This window comes from Podarcis pityusensis, assembly GCF_964106645.2.
Source record: "Podarcis pityusensis genome assembly, chromosome: 8".
In the NCBI taxonomy this organism is placed as follows: Eukaryota; Metazoa; Chordata; class Lepidosauria; order Squamata; family Lacertidae; genus Podarcis; species Podarcis pityusensis.
The window spans coordinates 14805113-14823072 of NC_138033.1; the positions used below are offsets into that span (position 1 = coordinate 14805113).

A 17960-nucleotide genomic window follows, 5' to 3' on the forward strand; every position below is an offset into this window, starting at 1 on the left:
GCACAATTTCTGTTCTCATCCTGAAGCAAAGTTCTTAACCCAAGGTACTATTTCTGGGTTAGCAGAGTCTGTAACCTGAAGCGTATGTAACCTGAAGCGTATGTAACCCGAGGTACCACTGTACTACTACTAATTATAGTATCATCCATTGATTGCCTTATCCTCCACAAATTTGTGAAAATTTATTTGTGTACCACCTATTAGTGGTACACCCTCAGTGAGTGCAAAATTGCCCATGGTAAGGACAGTTTCAGAAACATCCCTACTATGTACAAATATCATTTCCATTTATTAATTTACCTGACCCTCCAAGCATTCATTTCCTTTTTTCTATAATTTTCTCATTTTTACATCCTTAAGATATCAATGACTTCCTTTCTTCTCTTTCCATGGTTCATTTTGCATATCATACTGTAAATCCCTGCATATTTTACAAAACTATACCATTCAGTATTCCATTATTACACCCATCAAAACTTATTACACTGTTGAATTTATCTTAATGCTGCCAGCATTTTCAGCTGTACATAGTTATTTCCCATATATTCAATAAAAAAATTCCAATCTTCTCTATATGTATGTTCTTCTTGTTCTCTTATTCTGTGCATATTCTGTCAATTTAAGTTGCCATTCTTCTTTGGTTGGGACCTCGCTTGTTTTCCATATTTGGGCTAACGAAACACGGCCTGCAGCAGTGACAAACATAAATAACCTTTTTTGACACCTGGGAATTTCAGTCTGAATTATCCCCAACAGAATGGACTCTGGGGGTTTTTTGGAAAGTACTTCTGAACATTTTTTCAATTCATTATGGATCATTTCCCAATACTCTTTTACCCTTTTACAAGTCCACCACATATGAAAGAAGGTTCCATCAACCTCTTTGCATCCCTAGCACTTATCTGATTCAGTCTTATACATCTTAGCAAGCCTACTTGGAATTAAATACCATCTCAAGCATTCATTTTCTAATCAGATAGAAGCACATCAAACAAGATTACTGCTTGAGAAGCTGCAGGATACATATAGATTGTGGCTAGCATCATGTGGCTTCAAACACCAGCTGTGGGAGATTATCAAAGTGGGTAAGGTGTACACGGTCCAAGTTTCGGATGGGTTGGCAGAGATTACCTATTCTTTCTCTTACCTAAACACTGAGAGGCAGAGGAGCGAAGTTTTCTCTTTTATACCTTCCAGCCTCCCCAAACTTGCCAGAATGCAGTAAAATGCCCCTCTTCATTTACTAGCAAAGCTGTTTGCTCAAGCTATCATGGGAACCAGATTATTAAGAGAGCTGAGACAGGTCTGACTTGTTCATGTGCTTTATTACCACTAACTTAACTCCAAACAAAGCTGTTCCTGGGTGGTGACATCATCTATTACTTATTAAATTTATAGACCACCTTTCATCCGAAGATCACATAGTTGTTCACAACTTCAAAAGCTGTAGCTGGGCAGAGGCTCAACCCCCTTTCTGCTAGATTCCCCTAGATTCTGAGAGATGGAAATTCTTTACCTAAGCTGGGGTTGCACAGGAAAGCAGGTCTCCTGGCTGTGTGGGGTGCAGTTGGGTAGGGCATGCTGCAAGGGGCAGGACTGGATCAATACCATTTACGAAAGTATCACATTCTTAGTCCATCCTTCCTCCAAGCGTGTTCAGGGTTCCAAATATTGGATTCAGGGGAGAAACTGGGGAATCAGCTCTGATCAACAGAAACAGACAAAAACTGAACCTTGTTTCTATTCCAGCATTCAATCATCTTCTCTCTCAGCAAAACATTGGATCTATTCCGTCAGCACTTTCTGAGCCCACCCTTCCCTCAAGAAGGTCTGGGCTGCTCCCAATGTCTCCAGATGTTGAAAGTAGGCAAATAATTATTTCACCTCTGATCCCTGGGCAGTGGATCTATCTGATCAGTGGATCAATAGAACAGGAAAATGGCACTGACTCATTCCCCCCCCCAAAAAACTTTTATTTTATTTGTTTCACTCAATAAAACATAGAGGAAAGACAAATCCCTCTGAAACTCAAAAACAAGAGGCATCTTCCTTCAGCGGTGAAGTGGTGCAAGAAGCTCATTACAAAAGAAGCTTCATCAGCAGGAGAGCTAGGAGAAGGAATCTGAATGGGAGGGGAAGGGAGAGAGGAGAAGGAGAAGGAGAAGAAGAAGTGGTGGCTGCCATGGCTGGGGTACACTGAACATTTTTAACATGATTAACATCATGAAAAATCCCTCCGTCAAATGTTTTTAAGTGGGTGCAGGTGCGTTCACGAGTGCAGCCCTTCCTGGAGCCGATTACGACATTCTTCTCTGTGCGTAAAAACAAAAAGATGAGTGGTCAGAAGATCCAGTAACTGATACACACACGCCGAAAAAAGCATCTAACCACGATATATAGCGTTACATGCCACTCCAATCTCCACCAAGCGTCTGCGTGAGACTCTGGGGGTTCCAGGCACTTTCCCAGGGTCATGTTTCCGTTGGGAATCAAGGCACAGTGAGGACTAGTGTCTTAAAAAAATATATGGTTTATTTTACACATATTTACACCTTAAGCCTTCCATTGAGGGTGTGCATTGTTACCATAAAGCACCAATGCTGCAGCAAGCAAAGGCTTTAGCAGCTCAGCCTGCTGCTTGTGGCTGGAAAGCCAGACAGGATGTTTGTGACTGTTGCCATGGGAACAAAGGGGCAGTCCATTCTGTACTGAGCACCGGATGTTAGCTCAGTGTGTGTGTGTCATATGACCCGTACTGGATGTACTTGGGAGGAGTTTTCTTCTTGCTGTTGTTGAGTGCAGACATGATTCTCTGTACTGATGTAAGAGGCAGAAATAAATGATGTAAATAGTTTTCTGTCTGCTTCTTTCCCCTCCCTGGGGACACCAAAGGGGAGAGAGGAAGACCGGTGTGTTCCTCTCATACATCTGAGAAGAATCGCCGGACCTCGCCTGCTTATCAGCAGAGGTTGGGAGACGCGGGGAGGTCGACAGGAATATCTGCCGGTGCCTACGCTTGTGGCACATTCCTCTGACCCAGGCAGAATTCCAACAGTGGCAGCCTTCGGATGGTTGCGATTCATCGGACATCTGCATGAGAGGCTGGTGGATTGTCCTCCTCTGCTCCAAGGAGGAAGAGAAGCGTCTGAGAACAGCCAGAGGCTCCACAGACAGCTGATGGAAAGAAGAGGTGTTTTCCAGAGCAACAAAGTTCAAGGTATGCTGCATTTCGGGCTAAAAGTGTGAACGCAGGAAGATTAATTCCCTGGTTCACGGAGCTGCGTTTCAAAGAAAACAAAAGCTCCGGAGGAAGAGGCCTGCAGCTTGAAGGCTGATGCCTGCATTCCACAAATTTTTGTGGTAGATAAGATGTCCTATTGAAATGCATTGTTGCTAGGTAACGGTCCTGGGAAGTTACTGGCAAAGGGGCTGGACTCTGAGAGTGAGCCTGGGAAAGCGAAACAAAATCAGAGAATGTTTTGGCTACAAGTTTACGAGCTCTTGGAAGGGACTTTTCAATAGCAGCCTGAGTTTAGCTGCCAGGTGCAAAGAGTGTGGGCTGGAAAGCTGAAGAGGCTTGGCTTCAAGATGGATGCCAAGAAAGGAGCTTTGCCTTGCTCACCTCCCTTAACCAATGACAATTATTCATCTTGGTCTGTAAAGATGAAGGCCCTGCTGCAGAATCAGAGGCTTTTTGATGTAATTGAAAACCCCATCCCTGCAGCACCAACCAGAGGTTGGGAATCACGGAATGTAAGGGCCAGGACTGCTATAATTCTGTGTGTCTCAGATGATCAGTTGGTGCATGTTCAGCATTTAGAAAATGCGAAAGAGGTATGGGACACGCTGCGTACAACGCATCAGAGAGATGCTGGTTCTTCAGCGTTGCTGTATTTTGAGAAATTGACCAATCTGAGACTTGCGCCTGATGGAGATGTTCAAGCGCACCTGACAGAAATGAAGTTTCTGCGTCAACAGATGGTGGAACGCAATTTCCGTCTTCAGGAGGAAGTGTTTTGCTTCATGATGATAAACAGCCTTAGCCGCACCTACAAGGTTGTTGCCAGTCAGCTTGGTTCCCTACCGGCCGCGCAGCTGACCGCGGAGAGAGTTTGTGCTGTGGTCCTGAATGAACACGACAGACTTGCTGCATTGGAAGAAAAAGACAGGGGGAGGGAAGAACAGAGTTCTAATTCCCCCACTGATGATGCTACTGGAGAGCATGGTGTAGCATTGAGTGCTATCCGATGCTACAATTGTGGACAGACTGGGCATCTACAGCGAAACTGTAAGAAGCCGCGCCAGTCAAGAGGAGCAAAGAGCAGCTCTACGAAGCCTCAGGCGTCAGGCAAAAGCCGTACCAAGTGCCAGGTGAAACCTGCAAAGGCTATGATGGCGAAAGGAACCACGCCAGATGTTGGGAACTCGTTCATAATTGACACGGGCGCCACGGTTCACATGTGCCCGCACAGAGGACTGTTTTCGACGTTGAAGAAGCAAAGCTTCACTGTGAAACAGGCCAACGGTCAGGAGTTGGAAGCGACTGGAATTGGGACTGTGTATCTTGAGAGTCTGAACTTGACTATAAGCGATGTTTACCTGGTTCCAGAACTGAGATTTAATCTGCTGAGCGTGTCGCAGATTGCAAAGAAAGGACTGAAACTGTCCTATGATGCTAAAAGCTGCAAGATCTACAAAGATGGAAAACTGTTTCTTACTGCCAAAGAGAAAGATGGACTGTATTTGTTGACTTTTGATCAAAGTGATTACATGAAATGTAATTCTTCTGATGTTTCTAACGAAATCTCTCTTGCAGGGGTGACCAAGACCAGTGTGAGCACCAGGAAGGTGACCAACACGAAGAAGGTCGTCAGAGCATTTCAGCGGGTGTATGCTGATGTGATTGGTCCTCTAGAACCATCTAGAGGCGGTGCACGATTTTACCTTGTGTGTGTGGATTGTTTCACAAATTATTCTTGGGTTTATATGATGGAGAAACCGCAAGAAACTTTAGAAAAGTTTCAGGAGTTTTGTGACAAGGTTAAAAGTATGCATGATGCTAACATTGATTGTCTTTTCACAGATGAGAAGCAAATTTTTCTGTTACAGAAGTTTCAGAAGTTCCTGGATGGAAAAGGGATAGACCACAAAGTGGCAGTTTCGCAAGAAGCGTGGAACAGGGGGGTCTGTGTAAAAGTGAACAAGGAATTGCAAAAGGGAATGAATGCGCAATTGCTGAGTTCACATTTGCCACATGAATATTGGGCCGAATCGCTAGCGTCCTATCTTCATGTGTGGCTGAGAAAGGTCTCAACAGAGTTGGGATGTTCTCCTTTTGAGAAGCTGTTCAATAGAAAACCTTCTGTTGCCTATTTTAAGGTTTTCGGGTCTCATGTGAGAACAGAAGCTCCAGGTGGTGTAAAGAATGCCAGAGGCATTTTTGTGGGTTATGAAAAAGGTCTCTACAGAGTAATGTTGTCTGAATCTGGTCAGGTGATTCTCACAAAGTGCCTAGAGAGTGCTCCAAAGCAAGAGCGGGTAGTACAGACATTTCCCACAGGTAACGATGATGATGATGATGATGAGTTTGATCTTATTGAGTTCAGTAGTACTGATGATGACAGCGATAGCTCAGACAGCTCAGTTGTCACAATCATTGAGAGGAAATCTCACACAATGGATAGACCTTCACAGGTGAAGGAAGAACCACTGATTGCTACTGGTTCTCGACAGAGTCTAAAGGTTGAACCAGTGAGCACAGAGGATCAGCACCTCATACGTAGGTCTGAGAGAGCAACGAAGGGTGTACCACCCAAGAGGTATTCAAAGGAGTTTGCTAACCTTGCATATGTTGCTATTGTAAACGACCAAGGACAGATTGAAGCTGTGTCTGAGTCAGAGACAAAGGCACAACAGAGAGTTGTTAACCCAGGTAATGCGAAGTCACACAACCAGAGAGGTACATTGGTTAAACCAGTGGCGGGTAGTTCCAAGGGTGGAACTGAAACAACAGGGGAATGTTATAAATATAACAACTGTTTGTTTTCTTCTCTGGATGACGCTTTGCTCGCAGCACACATTGATACTTTAGGGGGAGTATGTTACCATAAAGCACCAATGCTGCAGCAAGCAAAGGCTTTAGCAGCTCAGCCTGCTGCTTGTGGCTGGAAAGCCAGACAGGATGTTTGTGACTGTTGCCATGGGAACAAAGGGGCAGTCCATTCTGTACTGAGCACCGGATGTTAGCTCAGTGTGTGTGTGTCATATGACCCGTACTGGATGTACTTGGGAGGAGTTTTCTTCTTGCTGTTGTTGAGTGCAGACATGATTCTCTGTACTGATGTAAGAGGCAGAAATAAATGATGTAAATAGTTTTCTGTCTGCTTCTTTCCCCTCCCTGGGGACACCAAAGGGGAGAGAGGAAGACCGGTGTGTTCCTCTCATACATCTGAGAAGAATCGCCGGACCTCGCCTGCTTATCAGCAGAGGTTGGGAGACGCGGGGAGGTCGACAGGAATATCTGCCGGTGCCTACGCTTGTGGCACATTCCTCTGACCCAGGCAGAATTCCAACATGCCCCTCTAGTAACTTCAATGATCTTGGGTTCAAAGCAGCAGCCCGCCATGGTTCTGCAGTTCTCGCCTTTGTTCCCCTCCTTCCTCCAAGAACACTTTGCCAAATGCAACACCTCTCATTCTGTCTGCTCCCTCTCCCCCCCCATACACACTGGGGAGACCTCTGTTTTTTCAAAAGGAAGGCATTTTTCCTGTGTGACATCACGCCCATATTACCCTGGCAGCCTCCTTTGGTGGGCTATCAACCCCTTCAGTCTTGCTTAACATCTTCCATCCCAAGCGATACCTTGAAAAACAAACTGAGCTTGCGTTTTGTTTTGTTTTTTACACTGCTAAGCTATATCTCACCCAGGGGAAAACTCCAAGCATTTAGTAATTTCTAGCACTCAGTAATTTCTAACATTCACTAACTTCTTAGAATTGCAGGTGCTTTTACACCCCCAAACTCTGGGGCTATGCCCTTGTGCGTACCTCCCCAGCCAACCTCAACAAGTAAGCAAAGCAAACTAAAAGCCTGAGCAAAAAGCCTGTCACGGGGGAGCACAGGGATGCTGGTCCCCATCAGTCTTAGATTGGAAAGGTTTCTCCCCTTATTGAGAAAACATTAAAGAGCTGATTGATTGTAAACAGTCCTAGGTGCCAGACTTGCAGGGCTGAACCTCTGCTGTGCCAAATCCTTGAAGGAGAAGTTAGCTACCCAGCAACGACCCTTCACTGCAATTCATATTGGCTAACATCACTAACAAGTGGGCTCATCCTTCCTGGCTGAAATCACTACTAGGATGGGAGGATAGCAGACCATGCTAACCTCCCAGGGAGCCTCCCTGCCTTACTCATTGGTGCTCAGCATCTCTGCGACTGCTATGTACGTATCAAGAAAGCATGCATGTTAATTGCATTCATGCTGCTCGCATCAAATCCAGCTTGGCCCAAGCTACTATCCAACAGCGCTGCTAAAAGGCATTTCACACAGCAGGAGTAGCAAAAGCTTAAAAGGGCCGTAGCAATAGAATCAGAAATACCTGAAAGTGTGACATAACTAACACAGTAAGTTTCAGATCCAATACATTCTGTGACCGCTGCAGAACAGTCGTCTTTGTTGGACGAGCAGCCTGGGCAAATCTTCCCATTGGCTCTGGTATTCCGTTCTGGAACTGAAAAGCAAAAGAAGTTTGGGAGGTTCAAGGGAGCTTGTGTAAGTGCCGTTCTCCTTAGAAAAGACCCCCCCCCTCCGCTATGGAATTTTGTTTGCACCGCGTTTTTAAGCAAAGCGGCCTAATTTGCACCCCCTGGACCCGTGGTTCCCAACGTGGGGGCAATTTTATTTTTAAGGAGGTCAATTTGAGAATGAGTTAGACCAAGTTAATGGCCTTTTAGCTTCCTCCATGAGAATAGGAGTTCACTTTTTGAATAACAAGAATTATATGTCATGAAGGGTGAGGGGACATTGGGATTTTAGAGATGCTTAGGTGGGGCATGGCCAAAAAAAGGTTGAGAACCACTGCCCAAGACCAATACAAAATTCAGCAAAGTTAGGAACCCCTGGAACCGCCCTTTTGCCTCCACGAGGCAGAGGGCTGACGGTTGTGCAAGGGCTCTGGGAGCTTTCCAGGGCTCCCTGTGACCTTCTCAGAACTCGGTAAGCAAGGAAAACCTGCTGGGTGTGCAGGTGGTGGTAGGAATAAATAAATGAAGAACAGGGAATAGTGGGTTTCCCTGCTCTTCATATATTTATTCGCCTCCCCCTGCCACCACTCCCAGGTTGCGTAAGGTTGTGGTAGCATAAGTAAACAGATCCTAAGCTGCTGGCCCCTTATAATGTGATTTGTACTTCTCCAAATTCTGTTGTACAATTCTTGGCTCAAAACACGTACCAAAATGTATATAAAAATAAATAAATGGTATCTCAGGATAAAATACATTTAGAAATGTTGGTGTTTAGGTACATTACGTATTTAATGCTAAAATGTGCACCAGAACCATATTTAAATATTTCTACAGGTTTTTTATTTTAAAATATCCACAGATTGATGCAGAAAGAAGACAGCCTAAGCGTATGAATAAATACATGCAAGGGTGCCATAGGAACAAAATTATGCGTCCATCTCTGAACTGAACTAAGGATAGGTAGATCAGCTTATTTCCGGTCCTTGACACTTTTGCATGTGTTTGTCACTTCTTGTTCTGTCCAGTCTCTGCAATAATTTCTATTTTTTAAAAAAAACAAAACCCTACAGAACAAATTGTATTCTTGAGGTATTTAAATACACATTTAAAGGCACATTTTCCTTCACACATTCTATTGTTACCTTAACTTTTTGAAAGTCTTAAATTATTGTTGTTAATTTGTTAATTTGTTAAATTATTGTTGTTAATTTTTCTTATTTATAATTTTATTGAGGTGTCTTTTTTGTAAATGGTGGGGTTTTTTCCTGATCAACCATCGTATAAATTTCAAGTAATAAAAACAGAGACAAATGAAAGATCTCAGCAGTGTATGGAGTTGGAGCGAGGACCAGCAGAACAACAACTGGAGAGTTTTAATTTCAGTCAAAGGATAAAGCCACGATTTATCCCATGGGAAAGGCTGCATCTCCTACCACACATCGCAAGAAAGACTTGAGAGAATTACTATTATTATTATTAATATTATTATTATTATTATTATTATTATTATTATTATTACCCCACCCATCCGGCTGGGTTTCCCCAGCCACTCTGAGTGGCTCCCAACAGATTAAAAACAGAATAAAACATCAAATATTAAAAACTTCCCTAAACAGGGCTGCCTTCAGATGTCTTCTAAAAGTCAGATAGCTGTTTATTTCCTTGACATCTGGTGGGAGGGGGTTCCACAGGGCGGGCGCCACTACCGAGAAGGCCCTCTGCCTGGTTCCCTGTAACTTCTCGCAGGGAGGGAACTGCCAGAAGGTCCTCGGCGCTGGACCTCAGTGAACGATGGGGGTGGAGACGCTCCTTCAGGTATACCTGGCCGAGGCCGTTTAGGGCTTTAAAGGTCAGCACCAACACTTTGAATTGTGCTTGGAAACGTACTGGGAGCCATTGTAGCCCCAAGGGCTCTTGCCTCCTAGGCACAGAAGGTCAAGCCCTACTGCAGCTTGTGCCCTCCAGAAGTTTTGGAACACAACGCCCATCATTTCTCACCATTGACCATGGTGGCTGGAGCTGATAGGAGTTGCAATCCAAAGTTTCTCGAAGCCACAACCTTTGGAGAAGGCTGCCCTACAGGATGTGGGTACATCACGCTGCTCAGTATTGCCTGGCGAATCATCTACCTCTTGGTGGGTCACTGAAAATATCGTTCCAACCCTGGAAAATAATCTGTGTTTGTAACATACGGTAGGTCATTTCAAATTTCCAGAGATGTCGCTTCTTGCCCATGTACTGTAGTGACTCAGCAGTCCTTTCTCATTAGTATTTATTGTTTACCGGAAGGTTCCAGGCTGTCTGAGCCCTCCTTATATAACTGTGTGCAGGTGTGAGAGCCAGTCAGTCTTTCTTTCGTTTTCAAGCTATTCAAGTTCACTGCCTTCTGTTTTTTTGAAGCTATGCACACAGCCAGGGATCTGGCTGAGGGCTTGTAACTGCTGTGCTTATTGAAACGCTTTGGTAAAGTGTATTTGCTCATGGAGTGAGCTGTTTGTGTGATTCATTTGCTGCTGACACACTGCTGAGTTACTCTGCTGAGCTCTTTACATGCCCTGGAGTCTGAGGGAGTACTAGGCATGCATACCAGGAAAGTCCTGGGGGTGTCAGGACCCTAGTCCTGACAAATGCAGCCATTTAATAAGAGCTTAAAGTATATTCTATGGGTCAAGATTTCATTAATTAATTGTTAGCCCTTCATCTGTTGGAAACCGAGACCGCACGGAATGACCACCTCATGCAGACAGACAGAAAAAGGAGACAACTTATACAAAAACAGAAACCTACGTATCGGAGCGGCTGGATTGCAGGCATACTCTTCGCAACAGGTGGCAACCTGCCTTATGTGGCTCCCATTGCCATCAGTCATAGCGATCACACCAAAAAGGCAGATTTCAGGGTTTGCACATCCCTTTGCCATGTATACATCCTTAACTACACAAAAAAGAAGAAAAGAGAGGATACATTTAGATGGTGAGAGGTGTTACCTGCTCAGTCGTAGTGTGCTATATACTCGGGCATGCATGGAGGGAAGGGACCATGTCACAACTATTTATTTACCACAATACGATGACAGAATTATTAAAAAAAACAAAACAAGAAAACTGGCCTCAAGCAAAAAGGATCAGTCTAAATCAGGCATCCTCAAACTCGGCCCTCCAGCTGTTTTGGGACTACAGTTCCCATCATCCCTGACCACTGGTCCTGTTAGCTAGGGATGATGGGAGTTGTAGTCCCAAAACAGCTGGGAGGCTGAGTTTGGGGATGCCTAGTCTAAATTAAATGAAAGAAATGGGCCCCACAAAACAAAATTTCCTAACTGTCAAAGGCCAAGGTAAACAGGTGGGTCTTCTTCAGCATATGGGGAAAGCTGTAGAAAGAAAGTGTCAAGTGCACCTCTGTGGGGACGGAGTTCCACATTTTAGGGCAGGGCTTTCCAAACTGTGTGTCGCGACACGTTGGTGTGTCAGCTGCAGTGCATAGGTGTGTCACATGAACGGTCCCTGCTCTCCTCCCAGGGCTGGAAAGGGGTTAGTTTAACCTCTGGTTTGCTAGTAAAACTAAATTACTGTGTCGCGAAATGATGCATGCCTAAAAAGTGTGTCACCAACATGAAACGTGTGGAAAGCTCTGTTTTAGGGGCTGCCACAGAGAAACCCAGGCTCCCTTTCCCTGGACTTCTATGGGTAGTGGAACTGCTGAGGTAGGCACCTCTGCTAATTTTAACACCTGTAAGGAACTGCAGAAATAGAGGCAGACTTTCAGATATCATGGGTCTAAGTTGTTTAAACACCAATATTTCGAACACCTTGACTTGGGCCTAGAAGCAAGATGATAACCAGTGCAGTTGTTTTTAAAACAAGGATGGTAAGAGCTCTAAATAGAACCCCGTCCAGTAACGTAATCTTTGCATTTTGTATCCGTTGAAGTTTCTGCATCATCTTTAAGGGCTGCCTCACATAGACAGAATTGCAGCCAGAGCCGTCTTTCCCATAGGGCTTAGTGGTGTGTTGCGCCAGGGCGCAGGCCTCTCAGGGGCGCCCCAGCGAGTGGGGGAGCTGCATGGCTTTGCCGGTGGCCCCCCCTTTACCTGCACACCTGCCAGCTGCGCCCCACCAACTATATGGCTGGTGGGCGGGCGGGCAGCTTGCATCCCAAGCCTCTGTGGGAGGAGAGCGAGCCCCGCAGAGGCTTAGGGTTGAAGCTGCGCCCAGCGAACTACCGTATTTTTTTGTACCATAACACTCACTTTTTTCCTCCTAGAAAGTAAGGGGAAATGTCTGTGCGTGTTATGGAGGGAATGCCTACGGGTGGCATGCCTACGGATTTTCCTCCTCTAAAAACTACGTGCGTGTTATAGAGCGAAAAATACGATATATGGCTGGCGGGCTCGCAGCTTCCCTCCCAAGCCTCTGCGGGGATTGTTCTCCTGCAGTGGCATGGGGGAGAGTTGCGGGGCCCCCCCATAGCTGACAGTGTGCAGCTTTGCCCCCACTATCCAAGGTAATTTGGGGGTGCTGGGCGGATATTTGCACTCCGGCGCCGCATTTGCTAAAGACAGCCCTGATTGCAGCAGTCCAATATTAAGACACACTGAAGGCTTAATCTAGGCCTTACGTATAATCAACCCCCCACCCCAAGTATAGCTTTGATTCCCAAGAACCTACCAGCTCTCTGTTGGCTATTGGTAGTAGCAGAAACCAAGTTCTGCACAGAGGGCCTCAGATGTGTTCTCTGGTTAAAATATATAACTCCCCTGGCTGGCAAAAAGAACAGGTCTCTGCTGGAGGCCTGGGATAAATTCAGAGTGGACGGTACTGGGCAAAATGGAGAACTGATCTCACTCAATATTAGGTGGCACCACTCATTCACATATTTTGCACAAAAATGTGGCCTATTCACTATATGGCCTGGTTGACCTATGATCCCTCTCATCCACCTTTACTGTTTTCAAGCAGAGAGCTGGAACAGGCGTAAAATTCTTCAGGACAAATCTCCCTCTTGCTTGTGCAGTTGTTGACTCCCTTGCAAATCTCACACTCTATAGAGGCACCTGAAGGAGGGAACAGAAGGGCTTTCATGTAGTGTATGGCATGCACAGAGTTCAAAGTTATCAACTCCAGAAGAGGGTGTCAAGTCCAAATGAATTGCTAATGCAGTGCTCTAACATAAAACTAAATGACTCTTGGGTCCCTTCCAGCTCTGTGATTCTATGATTTGCGATATACAGTATTGCCAGGTCAAAAATTATGAATACAGTGGTAGCTCAGGGTACAGACGCTTCAGGTTACAGACTCCGCTAACCCAGAAATAGTACCTTGGGTGAAGAACTTTGCTTCAGGATGAGAACAGAAATCACGCGGTGGCAGTGGGAGGCCCCATTAGCTAACGTGGTACCTCAGGTTAAGAACAGTTTCAGGTTAAGAACGGACCTCCAGAACGAATTAAGTTCTTCACCCGAGGTACCACTGTACATATAAATTAACATACACAAATTTTATGCAAAGAGTATTTTCTGGTTGTCATTGTTCTTTGATCATGCATTTTCTCATTTTATGAACAACGTGAAAGCAGTTCCCCCTACTTGGATCTGAACGGCTGCATTGGTCCAAATGTAATAATTTTCCTTTTCTGCAAAGCTAAAAGTAACATACAGTTCAAGGCAACAGCGGTTGGTCATGGTGACAGGGGCTGTGTTGTTCTTCCTCCTTCTCAATGCCATTGTCCCCAATGTTGCTGCCAGTTCTTGGGTGGCAGGGAGTCAGCATGCTGCCGGCACGGCAGCAAAGCTAAACTGATATTCCCAATATTGCACTTGTGCCATGGCAACCTCCCCACTGCTTTGCCTCTCTCCCTCTAAGTAACCAGCAGCAAATCGTGGCACTGGAAAGCCAGGAGTGCAATGCAGCCCCATCCTGCCCTGCTGGCCCCTACTGGTTCCAGGGCATGTGCAGAGTTCCAGATGTCCTGAGTTACTCAGTGGCACCCATCCCATAGTGAGCTTACCTGTAGTTAGAAGTACAGAGAAGAGGAAAAGCCCCAAGAGAAACTTCATGTTGATGGGAAGCACACTGTGTGAAGCCTAGGAGAAAGGAAGCAAATTTTGTGGCTTGAAGGACCTGCAGAATACTCAAAGCAGTGGCGTAAACAAACAAACAAACACCAAAAGAGTAAAGGTAAATAAACCCACAGGAAATTCGCTGTGATAAGCTGCAAAGAGGAGTTTCAGTTAAAAGTGGTCTAATCTATGGAAGAAAAGCCATATTGACAATCTGGTCAGCAGCGGAACCCAAGATAACTGTTGTATAGTCACGGTTTGGTGACGCCTTCCCCTTTCTAGGGTTAGAAAATAAATTGCAACAAAAACACAAAGCTAGCCTGAACTGAGGAGAGCGACCATAACATGGATTATGAATAGGTGGCCATCCCAAAATTTGCAGTTAGGCAGATGACCGTTGGATGTACAGCAGCCACCTTCCTGGTCGAAGCAGTGATGGCTCTTCCCTTGACCGACTACTGCCGTAGGGCCTTCTGAGGAAGAACTTCCGTTTATTTTATTTATTATTTTATATTATTTATTATGTGCCCCGCCGGGAGTTGCAAGAGGGAGCAGTGATGCCTCCTTCAAAACTGGCTTTCCGTTCCCTTCTCTAAAACATGTACCCTGCACAAAACCCCTCTGCAACCTCCAGCCCGTCAGCGAAAGGATTCGGCCGCCGGCATGCGCCACTCGTGGAGCAGAGGCAGGCCTGGCTTTTCCGAGGGCTTTCCCAGACCCGTTTCAGATGAAGGAGGTGTAATCCTGCCCTGCTCCTGAATACGTCTACCCTTCCCAGCTCACACGTCTCGTACCCTCCTTGCTGGGGCCGTTGCCCTGGCTGCCAGCTTTCCCCTCCTTTTACTCCCATGTAAACGTGCCTGGGGCCTAAGAAGCCTTTAAGTAGGGCCTCCTTACTATGTGGGCTGGAGAGGGGCAGGGGCTACATCAAGCAGGCAGAACGGAAGGAGCAGGAGGGGGCCTGACTTCCTGGCCTCTTCCACTTATACCAGGGGTAGGCAACCTAAGGCCCATGGGCCACAAGCGGCCCATGGGGTTGGTTTAACCGGCCCATAAGCCGTCCCTGAACCGAGCCGCCCGCTCAGCAAGTCCCTGTGCGCTGCACTAAACCGGCGCAGCATGGCAGACATTAGAAGTCGCATCTGCGCAGATGCAGATGCCAGAAATTGCGTGTGCGTGTGCATGATCCGGCCCACAGAGGGATCTCCTCTGGAGTAAACCAGCCCAGGAGAGGTAAACCTTGCCAACCCCTGGCTTATACCCAGAAATGGAGCAGCAGCCTAGTGACCTCCAGGCTCACCTTAGGGCCAGTACTTATGGGCCTGCAGCCCCCACCCCCACTCACAAACGAGGAAGGAGTCGAGCCTCTCGCTTTTGCATTCAGCAGGGTTTTCACAAGTTGCCGTAAGCAACTTCCAGTTCTCTGTATTAGCTTCTGGGGCGGATGGTTACGCATCGACCCCAAATTAAATAGAGGGAACCCATCTGCCACGAAATTTGCCCGTGGCGATTTGCAACGTCCGTTTGCAGTTTTGGAAAGAGCTGCTATCGGTGAAATGGAAATGATGCCTTGCTATAGCAGGGAAAGCTCTTGGGGAGTTCAGTTCCTTCTCAATTCCCGCTGAGAAGGTGCTGCTAATGGTCGGCCAAATTCCAAGCTCTTTTTTCTTTCTTTTTTTTCTTTTTCGTGGGTTCTTATCTTTAAACGGCCGGGGGTGAGGGGACAGCTCTCAAATAATAGAGGACACTTTGACACAGAATAGAGAACTGTCCTCTGTAATGTAAGACATAGTAGGGCTTTTAACACAGACCTCCAGCAAGGTTGCTCCTAGTCTAATATAGATGAAGGAAGGGAGGGGACTGGTGGATGAAGCTTTCTTAAGAAAACAGTACATGCTTCATTTCCTCTTATCTGAATACAACAACACATCCCCACTTGAAAAATCAGGAGTAAGATTTTGTTGGATATGTCTGTGCTGTTAACGGAAAAATCCGAGGGCTCCCTTGGACAAAAACAAAGACACCAACCAGGATAACTTGGAGCAAAACAGCAGCCTGTAGGCTTGGCCTTTATTGAACTGTTGCAACAGGGTGCTCCCCTCACTTGCAGGAGAGAGGAAGGACCCAGAAAAATGGTGTGCACGGTCTTATAAAGACTTTTGAAATTGCCACCCTGTAGATCAAGACCACCCCCCAGAAACATCATACATACATCACAGAAAGGAGGGGTTGAGGGAGGTTGTGGTGGTAACCTGAGTGTCCTGTCACCTGGCTGTTTCCTCCTTTCCCCCCTCCCCATGAGTACTTTCCAGGTGACAGAGGGGAGTTTGTAGTTTCCTGCCCCTAGAGGGAAGAGCTGATTATTGTCCTTTGTTCCAGTCCGTGCTGAATCCACTCCCATATGCAAGTTCTTTGTGATCTTGATGGTCTTCTGTCTAGGACCATCAAGGTTGGCATAGCAACTGGGCAGGGCTCCTGTGGATGTGCTGGTATGCTCAAGGGATTATGGCTGCCCTGTATCAAACCTTCCCCATTTTGTAGTCCTTCCTTCATGGAGTAAAATAAAAGTGGAACAGTGCAAATCTGATGCATGGTTGATTCTCTATGAATCTACAACAGAAGCATAGCGCATGCAGTGTGCGAGTGTGAGTGTGTGTGAAGTCTGTACAAACTGAATGACTGGGGGGGGGGGTTCCTGCGACAGTGCCCAAGCTTGCATCAGGGGACGACTCAGCTATACAGGTGCAAACAAAAACGTTTTAAGTGTGTTGTGAAGTGAAACATACAAATGTGATGCTAGATGGCAACAGTGAGCAATGGCAAATTCAATGTGTTTTTCAAAATGTTTTTTTAAAAAGCATTTTCACAGTGTTTCTTTACATGTGCGTAGGATTCCACCAGGGTGTCTCATCACACTTTCATTCTTTGGAAGCATATTGGATTTCTGTGTTTTTGCGGCAACCACCATGGCATCCCCGCCCCCCACCCCCACCAGAAAAAATGCCCTAGAATAGGGATGGATGAATCTGCTGGTTTCAGATTTTTTCTGTTTCTCATTTTTCCATTTTTAAGTCCTCTATGATTCCACATCAGTTTGCTTTTGCTTTTTTTAAAGCACTTCCAGGTGACATTCAGGACTCCGCAGCCAAGCCCCAGTCTTCGCCAATGACTACAGAGAGGGTGGCAGAGGGGCTGATGGTGGATCACCATAGCATTCTCTTCTTGTTGTTTTGTTTTTTAAATGTTTTATATTCAGAGATGTACTGGCCAGTCACACGGCTACAGCTGCTCATTTTCTTATTGTCACTTTTAAAATATATTATCATTTTATAAAGGAAAATTGTGCTTATTTCCAAGTAATTGTGAATTTACCATGAGGGCAGCAGAAGGAAGCCTCCTTTTATTCATGTAGCCATGATGGCACTGTGATTTAAGTGAGACTCCTGTCTATGTGGATTTTTATACTTCTCAATGGTACACACACACACACACACACACACACTCCAAATGGGTGTAGAATTTTCCCCTTCACAGTTTTTGGAAGCATCCCTGCCAAGCGCTATATAAATCGCACTTATCAAAGGGCCACATTCTTAGGCCATCTTTCCCGCAAGCAGTTCAGGGCTCCCTTGAAATGCCACCAAATGTTGGATTGAGTCAAATAATTATTTCAATTTGAGCAGCAGATGAGTAGATTCAGGCAAAGAGTGACTTTAATTTCTTTTCCACCTTCAGTTAGCAAAAATGCATAGAACAAGTACAAATACCTGCTGGAAATGTAAAGAAAAAGAAGGTACCTTTTATCTCATGTGGTGGTCGTGTAAGGTAATAAAAGCTTCAATCGAAGACATGACCATATCGATGCAGTGAGTCTGAGGTCCAGCACAACACACCATCTCTGTCTTCTTTGCAGGACAGTCGTTCTTTCAGACATATTTTGAAAACTACAGGCCTTTGCAATCTGTTTCAATTAGCAAGTCATCCACAATTTGACCCATGCATTAGTGCACTGACTTGTTTGTTTGGTGATTTAAACATTAATAATGCACGGTGTTGCCTTTTTTAAAAGCATCACTGCAACTGGAGATGTAAGCAACAGAACCTGGGATGTTCTTCATTCAATGCTTGCAAAGATACTTGATGGAACCTGCATTTTAAAC

The 17960-nt window shown here is 45.6% G+C and overlaps 1 protein-coding gene across 5 annotated transcripts; it reads right to left on the bottom strand.

The window, feature by feature from the left end:
- Window positions 1-1306: 1306 nt before the first annotated feature.
- Window positions 1307-14902, bottom strand: LOC308484371 (phospholipase A2 inhibitor NAI-like). 5 transcript variants are annotated; one of them, XM_081019273.1, is made up of 7 exons: window positions 14698-14901; window positions 13933-13987; window positions 13749-13824; window positions 12682-12795; window positions 10530-10676; window positions 7598-7729; window positions 1307-2312 (listed from the first exon to the last, which is right to left on the bottom strand). In XM_081019273.1, exons 3-7 carry the CDS (start codon window positions 13795-13797, stop codon window positions 2080-2082), a joined length of 675 nt encoding a protein of 224 aa, XP_080875399.1. In that variant the 5' UTR covers window positions 13798-13824; window positions 13933-13987; window positions 14698-14901; the 3' UTR covers window positions 1307-2079. The 5 variants fall into 5 exon arrangements, with proteins under 5 accessions (XP_080875399.1, XP_080875396.1, XP_080875398.1 ...); XM_081019270.1 differs by lacking the exon at window positions 13933-13987 and having other exon boundaries at window positions 14570-14902; XM_081019272.1 differs by lacking the exon at window positions 13933-13987.
- Between the last annotated feature and the right edge of the window lie 3058 nt (window positions 14903-17960).

Coding starts and splice junctions, on each gene's coding strand:
- LOC308484371 (XM_081019270.1), bottom strand. CDS start 14,650: ATGGGAGTAAAAGGAGGGGAAAGCTGGCAGCCAGGGCAACGGCCCCAG. Junction 12,796..13,748: donor CTCTGTACTTCTAACTACAG/GTAAGCTCACTA, acceptor TCCCTCCTTCAG/GTGCCTCTATAGAGTGTGAG. Junction 2,313..7,597: donor TAGTTATGTCACACTTTCAG/GTATTTCTGATT, acceptor TTTTACGCACAG/AGAAGAATGTCGTAATCGGC.